Source organism: Electrophorus electricus, chromosome 1 (genome assembly GCF_041902795.1).
Source record: "Electrophorus electricus isolate QZ-2024a chromosome 1, ASM4190279v1, whole genome shotgun sequence".
Lineage (NCBI taxonomy): Eukaryota > Metazoa > Chordata > Actinopteri > Gymnotiformes > Gymnotidae > Electrophorus > Electrophorus electricus.
Genome location: NC_137497.1, coordinates 9,424,552 through 9,435,412, shown reverse-complemented (window position 1 = coordinate 9,435,412; position 10,861 = coordinate 9,424,552). Strand labels below are relative to the sequence as shown.

The 10,861-nt window shown below is 40.1% G+C and overlaps 1 protein-coding gene across 2 annotated transcripts in view; it reads left to right on the top strand.

Annotated features, from left to right (window-relative positions):
- The first annotated feature begins 1,680 nt into the window (after positions 1–1,680).
- The window catches only part of LOC113569406 (NACHT, LRR and PYD domains-containing protein 3-like), a 429,360-nt gene continuing 420,179 nt past the window's right edge, over positions 1,681–10,861 (top strand). For both annotated transcript variants that reach the window (XM_081711252.1, XM_081711249.1), the window contains exons 1-5: positions 1,681–1,872; positions 4,516–4,575; positions 6,314–6,670; positions 8,286–8,636; positions 9,390–9,479. In XM_081711252.1, coding sequence (XP_081567378.1) covers positions 1,857–1,872; positions 4,516–4,575; positions 6,314–6,670; positions 8,286–8,636; positions 9,390–9,479 — 874 coding nt within the window. In that variant the 5' untranslated portion in view covers positions 1,681–1,856. The remainder of the gene's footprint in view (positions 1,873–4,515; positions 4,576–6,313; positions 6,671–8,285; positions 8,637–9,389; positions 9,480–10,861) is intronic.

The following is a 10,861-nucleotide window of genomic DNA, read 5'->3' as shown; positions in this document are numbered from 1 at the left end:
GGAAAACCTCCCTAGAGCAAACATAATTTAAAGCAGCTCTAGGGAGAAACCTTCAGAGGAACCAAGACTCAGAAGGGGAGCATCCTCTTCTGGCCGAAGAGAATATAAGAGTAACTATGTCTCTATGAGTGTGACTCCACATTCTTATCACAACAGACTGTTAATATGTGTAAGAGCCACTCAGGGGTGTAGTGAGGGGGACATTGTAGACCGGGGTAGATGGAGAGATTGTAGACCAACTAACCTTGATGAGACCTTCTACCATTCAAGACAAGTGGGACAAAGTGGCACATCTTAAGACACCTCAGACACATCCTGCTTTTGTGTGACATCATCCGCCCTGATTCACTACAATGTGTTTGTCCTTCCTGGAGCCCAAAGCAGGTAAATTGGTTGTGGGTAAGTGACTGAAACCAAACGTTAAATCAGTTGTTGAACTGGAGCCAAAGAATGTGGGAACTTCACTGCCAACATCAACATGCACACACACCTGCACACACCTTTCTCTCTCACACACACACACACACACACACACACACACACACACACACACACACACACACACACACACACACACACACACACACACACACACTCATACTCACACACACACAAATACATACATTCTTTCTGAAACACAGATCTGATAGATTAGTATAATAATACATTCACATTTACAGCATTTGGTGGATGGTCATATCCAGAATAACTTACAATTTTATATATACACACATTATATATACACTTTACATGGAATATCATGATACTACAGTTCCTCTCTCCCTCCCTCCCAGTGTTAATGACCTCAGTCACTCCTTCATGTGGAATGTGGTTTGTTGTTCTGTGGAACCTGGAACCGGTTTTTATTTTTCTGATGAAACACCGACAAGTTTCAGACTTCAGAATTTTTAGCAGCCTTGAAGTTAAGTGAACTTTGTCATCATAATCATACACTAGTCTATAGTGGAACTAAATAATGTTACTGTTATCATACACTACTCTATAGTGGAACTAAATGATGTTACTGTAATCAAACACTAGTCTATAATGGAACTAAATAATGTTCCTGCAAGGTCTTGGTGCATTATATGAGTCAGTAACCGTGTTATGTGTGAACTGTGTTTATAAGTCAACACAGAACAAGTGAACAGATACAAATTAATTGTTCAAGTGCAGAAAAAAAAAATTGTTCACAGTGACTACAAATATTGCGCTTAGACAAGACAGTGTAGAAAAGTTCACTAAATTATAGGCCAATAACCAAACACTGTACTATTGATCTTCAAGCTCAATACAGAAAACAGAGTACAATATATATGGCATATAGGGAATATGAAACAGACAATATGAGCATGTATTGGGTGTTCAGACTATAGTGAAAATGGACCGCAGCACACATCCCTGCTAAATGACATGAGATGGGCCCTGTCTGTTCAGAGTGATATGACTGGTAGTCTCTCTAATCAAGCACTTGCTTATAATGCTTTGTTTTATTTTATTATTTTAATTACATTTATCTGGTGCACACATGTATATAAATTTGCAATATAGTTTGATTTGACTTCAGATATACTTGCTTTGTAATGTGCCTGAAATGTGTTCCAACTGGTTTTTCTCTTTCCATAGAAAAGGAAAGTACAGAAAAATTATAATTCAGTCTGTTCTCCAGCAGAGCAGAGAGTGAGTGTGTACAGGTGTGTGTACAGGTGTGTGTATAACAAAGTATAACAACAGAATAACAAAGATATGAGACTGTGAGAAGCTGCAGTACTGAAATGGAGATGATGTGTGTGTTAGTGTGAAGAAATGCTACTGTAGTCCTGGGTGATGAACTATTCTGCCTGAAGACTCACAGAATGACTTCAGGAAAAGGTAACACTGCTCTTTCATGTTTTTGGAGGATATAATCACTGCTTTACCTGCTTGTGGATTTGACTCTCAGTCAGAAAGTGTTAAACTAAACCCAGCTGCTGTGTCATTCAGTTCACATAACTGTAGGTGTCACTTTCTCTGAGGTTGATGGTTTAGCTCAGGTTACGAGCATACCTTTTTGTATCTTATGCATTTTAGCACACTTTAAACTATGTATGATGCTATGTAGATTACAGACTTTTAACTATTGGTGAAATTGTGCAACTCACTGCATTCAAAATAAGTCTTTTAGTGCATTTCATTTTTTAGTTTACTTACAGATAGAATTACTTACACTCACTTAATGCATCATAAAGACCTGAGATTTCCCTCTATTTCTTACACAGATGAATCATTAAATGTAAAGTACACCTGTGTTTTACCTCTGTTACTGACAGATGAATCATTAAGTGTGTAATGTTGCTAGTCCAAGTGCCGCAGGGCTCAGGGCAGGACGCACAGACTTCCTCGTGTATCAGTTTTACCCTCACTGTTAACCCCGTGCCTCTGGTTATTTTGCCTTTCATGTTTGTATTTCCCTTGTTAATAAACCACCCCCCAGCACATGCATTCTGCCTCTTGCCTGTTACTATGGCAATCGTTACATTTACATACAACATAGATGACAATGTGGCACTGACAGACAACGGCACTGACAGACAACGGCAATCATGAATCTACATTTAACATTAGACGAATAACACATACACAGTAACTCGTGACATACACAAACCAGCATTACAGTTACAAAGATCGACGGTAACACATACGTAGTGACAATAACCAACCAAGGGAGCACATACAGACAGGGGTTTAGCATTAAACCCTATACACGTGTGTGCAATCCCGGGGGGTGTGGTTACAAAAACAAAGACACAGTACATTTATGAATCCCCCTGCACACGACAGGCCGTACCATGTGACTATGGGGGGAGGAGCAGTCTGTGACAAAATGTAAAGACCAGCTGTGTTTTCCCTCTATTACTGATATAGATGGGAAAATAGCAAACACTTCCTGATGAAAGACCTTTAGTCTTTTAATGATGGCTGTTACTCAGATGTATGTGTAAGCTGCAGGGCAGCAGGTCATTGAAGGAGACTGTGGGGGTCCATAAATATGGCAGGGTGAAGGATCAACACTACATCACAGGGTGCAGGGTCAACACTACATCACAGGGTGAAGGATCAGCACTCTACATCACAGGGTGCAGGGTCAACACTACATCACAGGGTGCAGGGTCAACACTACATCACAGGGTCCAGGGTCAACACTACATCACAGGGTGCAGGGTCAACACTACATCACAGGGTCCAGGGTCAACACGACATCACAGGGTGCAGGGTCAGCTCCTTCAGTGGTGCAGAGTGTGAGGTTGGTGCTGTTGCTCCATGGTGTTAGAGGCTGGAGACACAGGTGTAGAAGAAGGCACAGCAGTTTCTAGTGCCCTCCAAGGCCAGCAGGCTCTCCTGTACAGGGGCTAGAGAAGGACTGTCATGCCAGAGAAGAGCTTGAACCAGAGGCCTCCAGAGACTTACTCCAAAAACATGGAAGTCCTCCTCTCTTGAGGATGGGGCATCAGTGGTAGATGGGGTTGATGCAGCCAGGACCACAGGGCTATAGAGCCTGAACTCTAAACCCCTGGTATTGAATCAAAGCCAGCAAGAGATAAAAGAAACATTCCATATTTCTGCCACTTTATTCTCCTGCAGTGTTTCTGTCCACTCTCTGTCCAGCCTGATACATGCTCCTTTAGGGGGGGGGAGGTATCAAATTACCAGGCATATTCAGCATGATTAGCAGCTGTTTCCCCAAACAGAGGAAGCTTAGATGAAAATGTAGACACCTCACTTGCCTTATATGGTCACCCACTATGAGAACTAGAGCCATGCGCACAGCAAAACATCACTTGAGCATTCTAATCAGATAAAGTGTTGCGCATGCGTGTAATACTGTTTGGTGAAACTGATTCAGTCATGGGTATTGTTTTTAGTGAATAATTTGATGACCAATAGTTTTGGACATCATGGAAAGAAGAGGCTTATTTTAGTTGAAGTTTATGTGGAAGTGCATGAACATAAATTGTCCTTTATGTTGCACATGGATCAGGTGACAGTCTATAGTCATAAAGCTGGGATATACAGATATAACCAGAAAATATAGTACAAAGTGTAGTGAAACACAAACATGAGGAACAACAAGGATACACTAGAGGAAGTTACTTAAGGCCTGAAAGAGGAAAACAGGGAAACAAGGGCTGTAAATACACAGGTGGATTATGGGAAAGAAGATGCAGGTGCAAACATTGCAGGGCGAGAGACAGAGCAGAGGCTAAAATGAAAACAAAAGCAAAATTACACAGCTTTAGCCTCATGGAAAACCAACGCCAGGGGCAAACCAGGACAGTATGTGTTTAACTCAAGCCTTAGCAAAAGCCCTCAGGACTTCTTCTACAATCACTATATTGGATCTGGCCTTTGGAATTTGACAGTCATGAAGTGTTTAATCAATGGTATGAAAAAGCTTCTAACTGCCCTTTTTTTCTGAAAATGTTCTGAATAATATTGTAGAGTAAACAATAAATGTTATTAAAAACTTTCTTTCAGGGATGCAGTGGATGTGTGCTGCCCTGCTGATTTTCTCTGGATTTATGGAATCCACATCAGGTATATATGTATATGTGTGTGAGAGAGGGAGAGAGGGAGAGACAGGGAGAGAGAGAGAGAGAGAGAGAGAGAGAGAGAGAGAGAGAGAGAGAGACTTCATTTATAGCACAGTAACTGAGTTTTGCATCAGCAAAAGCTTCCTCTGTGAGTATTTTTGTGATTCATCTGTGAGTATTTCTGAGTATAGTCATCTGAAACACAGATTAATCACATGTACAGTAATCATAAAATAACAACAAATACAACCTGACCTGGGAGTCAACAGTGTAATATTGTGTTTTTACTGTACTGCACCAACTGAACCAGATTCAACATGTAGTGCTCAATGGGCATTTTCATGATCTTTAATGCCTGCAAAGTTATAAACAATAACCACATAAGAACCTTCTGAGACCATGACCTATCAAACCCTTTTCAGCTGATGTTCACTCCTCATGTTCAGGAGGAGGCTGATGGTAGTTCCACACCTGCATCTGTACTAGTATCCACTCGTATTGATTACATGGATGAGAACCTTCAGGTCTATGCAGAGCAGCAGTGGAGACAGAGACTGCCCAGTTCTTCATGGTTCTGGCCTTCTCTTGGACATTACTGTTGTAATCCTGACTGGTTCCTACTCTGGGAGATTATAATACACTGAGATCTCTTAACCACTGATGACTGATGTCATGCGATGCCTTATTCTCCCATATGCTCTTCCAGTAATGTTCTGTGTCAGTTCTTGGTGAATCCACAGTCACAGTTGCACTGTAACTCAGAGGATAATTTGGATGGTTCATTGGTGAAGAAGCATTTATTCTTTTAGCTGCTGCTTCTTGTGTGTATCTCTGCAGTGTGGATGCCAGTGCTTTTAACCTTTGATTAGCAGACTGTATAGCCTCAATTAGGGCTGCTCATTGTATTTGTCCTGCAGTCAGGCCCCATCTTTGATCTTTATGCCCTTCTGGAACTCTGCCAGTTAGCTAATATCCATCTAATTTGTGGTGTCCAGCCTCTTTATCTAAGTGTCCAGCCTCTTTATCTAGGTGTCCAGCCTCTTTATCTAGATGTCCAAGGGGAACAGCAGTAGTGGCCTGTGTTTTTTATTCTGTAGTCTAGGGACTCTAATATGACTACTGCAGCAACATATACCAGTTTGCTGGTTTCAGTAAGGTTGTTGGTATTGTGCTTATTGCTGCATATCTGCTAGCATGCTGTCCACTAAGTCAGGGAGCTACAGTGGTAGCTAACAGTAGTTAGTTAGTCATGATTATCTTCTGCATGTCCACACCTGGACCACACAACATGCCCACATTACATTACTGGTAGTCCTGGATTCAAGTTGCATTTTGACCATTCCATCTCAGATGTAGCAGGTGTTCTATCTGGGCAGTGACATTTCCTCTATATTTCATCTCTCCCTTTCTAACAGATTGCATAACTTCATGATGTTTATGTATCTAAGTGATTGTTTGTGAGTGTAGATGAAGGCCTTCTCCTCATCCATAGTTGCCTCATGTGCTTAATATAGGCTCTTTCATTGGGCATGCTGCTATAGTTACATTCCAATAGACCCATGTTGTCCAACCTCGTCTGTCTATGGTTTGTTCTATTAAACTAATTACCACTGCACTCAGTCTGTGCTTTCTCTGACAGTATATTTCATTTTGCTTACTAGGTGCTGGATTTTCTCAGACACTCCATCATGGGGATTATATAAAGAAAGATATTTTTAAATCTTCTTTGGTGTTCATTACAGATAACTTGAAGGTAGTTGGCCCATCAGTTCCTCTGGTTGTTAATGCTGGTGAAGACCTGGTTCTGCCCTGTTCTCTACAACCTGGCATCAGTGCTGTGGACATGACAGTGGAATGGCTCAGACCAGATCTGACTCAAGCAAACACACTTGTACATCTGTATGAAGGACATAAAGACAGAAATGAAGATCAGATAAAGTCCTACAGAGGGAGGACAGACCTATTTAAAGAAGAGCTACAGAAAGGCAACACATCACTGAAACTCTCAGCAGTCCAACCTTCTGATGAGGGAGATTACAAATGTTTAATCCAATCAGAGGCCTGGTATGATGACATCACTCTTGGAGTCACAGTTAAAGGTGAGAATCATCACAACAGTTTCTGTTATTATTATTATTATTATTATTATTATTATGAGTAAAACAAAAGATTTATTTTAGGTGGCCCTACTTATTTCAACAATATTTCTACTGTCACAGTGTTGCTGGGCACCCAGCCAGAAGGATATGCCCACTGACACACACACATACACACACACACACACACATACACACACACACACACACACACACACACACACACACACATCGCCTTTCCTGTTCCCAGTCACCTGAGTATTAATCACTAATCAGTGACACCTGTTCTTTGTTCTGTTCTGCTGCTGAGTCTTCACTACAAGTAGTTACTGCCAGTGTGTTACTTTCAGTTTGCTGATTTAGTCAGCTTGACGCTGTGCTATATTTTGTGTTTGAGTTTTTATTATGGAGAATAAAGAAGCTCCTTCACTGCACTCGAGTCTTGCTTCCTCCATGCTGACATCACATCTGCTAATGTTTCAATAAAATAAGTATAAAGACACAGAGAAGTAAGTCTCATTTTAGTGTTGTCCTTCAGTCTGAGCTCAGAACTGAGTTAGAGCAGCACTGCTTGTTGCTGTATGTAGTTGGTGATCCTCTAGGAGGCCACTGAACTATATGTGACACCAGCCATTCAGTTATTTATTGCATAGCTGGTAATATCAGTTGGTTAGGTGCACAGTTACACTGGCTCTGTTTCTATGCAGTCTGATAATCTGTTAATAATCTCACTAATAGATCAATCAGAACAGACTACTCCAATTTAGGCCAATCCGAATACAATTTTTATCCAGATGAATGAGGTGGACAATCCTGTAAATATTCTGTTAAATAGAAGAATAGTAGCCATGTAAACTCCTGTATCTGATTACATTCCTAATTAGAAACTTTGACTACATTCTGCGCATATGCATTTGCATTATAATGAAAGTTTACAACAAACGGTTTTAAAAGATTTAAAAGTAGTTATCAACATGGATGGCTGTACAGATCACAAAAAGGAAATGTTCAGACAAGTATATGAGCAAATAAATGAGTGGGTTTCCAGGAGCTAATAAACTATTAAAAAAAACTAAAATATGATATGTTGCAGCACATGATGTTAATATCTTGCATTGTTTTAATAACTAGACTGTGAAGTACACTTTCCTGAGTCTGCCTTCATTTTAAAGGAATTAGAAAGAAAAGTGTGCCAGATGAAAACTTGGGTAACATTGGTGCTCATCTCACTGCCTGGACTCATGTGTTGCTCATCTCACTGACTGGACTCATATGCTGCTTGTTGTCATGGTATCGTTCACACTAAGGGGTGATCAAGCCATGTGTGTGATTTCAGATCTGATTAGTTGTAGAGATTTTCATTGGATAGTTGAGTAGTGAGTGTATGTAGACAGCTGAGTCAGACTATAATTGGAATGAAAATCTTGCATGTAAACATGGGGTGGAGCTCTGCTGTGGTGCATTGTGGGACAGACCCGCTACACACTGGTTATGACTAAACTGGGAGAATAATGAATAATGGGTATACCTGGATAAAAGCCTTTTAATCTGAATATATCATATTCACTGATGTGTTTTCACTGATGTGTTTTCACTTATTTGTTTGGCTTTCTTTTAGTGGATTTTAAACTAGTTGGTCCAGCTGCTCCTGTTGTTGCTGTAGCTGGTGAAGACCTGGTTCTGCCTTGTTCTATCCATCCCAGAGTCAGTGCTGAAGACATGAGAGTGGAGTGGAACAGACTGTATATGAGACAAACACTAGTGCATCTCTATGTAGAATATGAAGACAGAAATGATGAGCAGATAGAGTCTTACAGAGGGAGGACAGAGCTGTTTAAAGAAGAGCTACACAAAGGCAACATTTCAGTGAAACTGTCAGCAGTCCAACCTTCTGATGAAGGAGTTTACAACTGTGCAGCTGGATCCATGTCCTGGTATGATGACATCACAGTTTATGTTGAAGTAAGAGGTAAGAGCTTTCACAATTTCAGTTTGCTAATATTACTCATGAATTGTTTATTTGCAACAAATGCATTGGTTCTTAACCTATGACCACTACTACATACAGCTACAGACTATTTCAGACTATTTCAAGTAAAATCCAAAATTATTTCTAAATGATTTCTGTTATTAGCATTCATTATGTGAGAAAACATTCATTTTATAGTTAAATGTAGGAGCCATTATAGGTTCAAACTCCCCCCGGTAGCATCGCAGTTCCCTTGACTACCTGCCTCATGTTCCTGTTTGTTTCCATGGTTCCCTGTCTCCACCTCTGATCTACTTCACTTGTTCCTCATTTATTTCTGTACTTGTATCTATAAGTGCTGTGGTTTTGCTCAGTCAGGCCTGGTGATTCGTCTGCTCCTCATCCGTTCCTGGTTCTGTCCTTGCTCTGCTTTCTCTCTGTCTTGTTTCTCGCCCTGGTAACCTGTTACTAAGTATATTCACTTGTGTTTCCTCTTCTTAAGTTTCCTCTGTGTTCGCCCATCTCTGCAATCATTGCACAAACATACTCTACGATCATTACTAACAAAGACTTCTATATTTAAAACAATATATTTAAAATATATTTATATTTAAAACAAAATGTTTTTCAAAATAGTTATTGTATGTATTTTTTTTTTTAGCATTATGTCTGTAACATATCGTAGGTGGGCTATTTGGAATCAGTTTTGTGGTGTATGGGCTGTTGTAAAATGTTATATGGATTGTATTTCAGGAAATGGTTTTCATACTTGGAAGATTGTGATCATCTGCATCTCAGTATTTCTTATTTTATTTTTTGCATGCACAGTTTACATCTTGGAAGGTAAAATTTTAAAGAAAACCTATTCATATATTCACATCATTATCCCTTTCCTATTGTTTGTGTGTAGGTTACTTATTTATAAATATATTTACAGTTGATTCAGAAAGACCTCTTCACTTGTTGCACACTTTGCTGTGTTGTAGTTTTGAGTTTGAAGGGTGTCACAGGATGCCCCCCCCCCACAAGTCACATGGTGCAGCCTGCCGCGTGCAGGGGGTTTCACCCCGTTTGTAACCACGCCCTCCATAATTGCACGCCCCTGCACAGGGGTTTAATGTCTTGTGTTTCTTTGTCTATTTAAACCTCTGTTAGTGTGTGTATTGTGTTGGTTATTGTAGTCTGTGTTTAGTTAAATGTGTACATGATGTCTGTCATTAATGTTGTGTGTGAGTGCCACCGTTATTCGTGTTATGTTAATAAATGTATCACTTTATCGAGGGAGTCTGTGTGTCCTGCTCCACGCCCTGCGGCACTCAGTCCAGCAGAATCATTACAAATGGGTGTAATTGCCATTTTTATTCATTAATCTAAACTTATTCAGCCATAATGATTAAGTGAAAACATGTTTTAAAGAGTTTCAAAAATTATTGAAAAATAAAAACCTCTATTAATTTGTATCAATTAATCTAAACCTATTCAGCCACAATGATAAATCAAAATTTAAGATCTCTTATTCATAAAAATCATACCCAATCATATCCATTATTCAATATTAGAAGCCCCTTTGGCAGCAATTACAGCTGTAAGTCTTTTCTACGTCTCTATAAAGTGTGTACAAGTGGATTTGTGCATGTTATCTCATTATTCATGCCAGACCCTCTCAAGCTCCATCAGGCTGGATGGCAAGTGTGAAGTGCCATCTTCAGGTCTCCACAAATGTTTCATTTGGTTTAAATCTGGGTTTTGGATGGACCATTCAGCAACTTGCCCTGAAGTCACTCCAGTGTCCAGATTTGTCTGTAGTTTTGGGTCATGGTCATTGTTGTGTAGAAAGGTGAATTGTCTCCCCAGTCTGAGTTTGGATGCACTCTGGAGGAGGTTTTCTTCAAGGATGTTCATGTATTTGGCCACATTCATCTGTCTATCAATTGTTACCAGCCTCCCTGTTCCTGCTGCTGAGATGCACCACCATAACATGATGCTGCCATGTTTCATCTTGCTGATGGTACTAGCCAGGTCATGTGAGGTGTTTGTTTTTCACCATTCACAGTGCTTGATGCTCTGCCAAAATATTTCATCTCATTGGACCAAAAAATCCATTTTCACATGTTGCCAGAGTCCTTTATGTCAAGCCTGTAGCCTCCAAACAATGCCAAACAAACTACATTCCCCATAAGCCCCCTGTTCGGTCCGAATCTCAGGTTTATTAGATCCACCCAAGT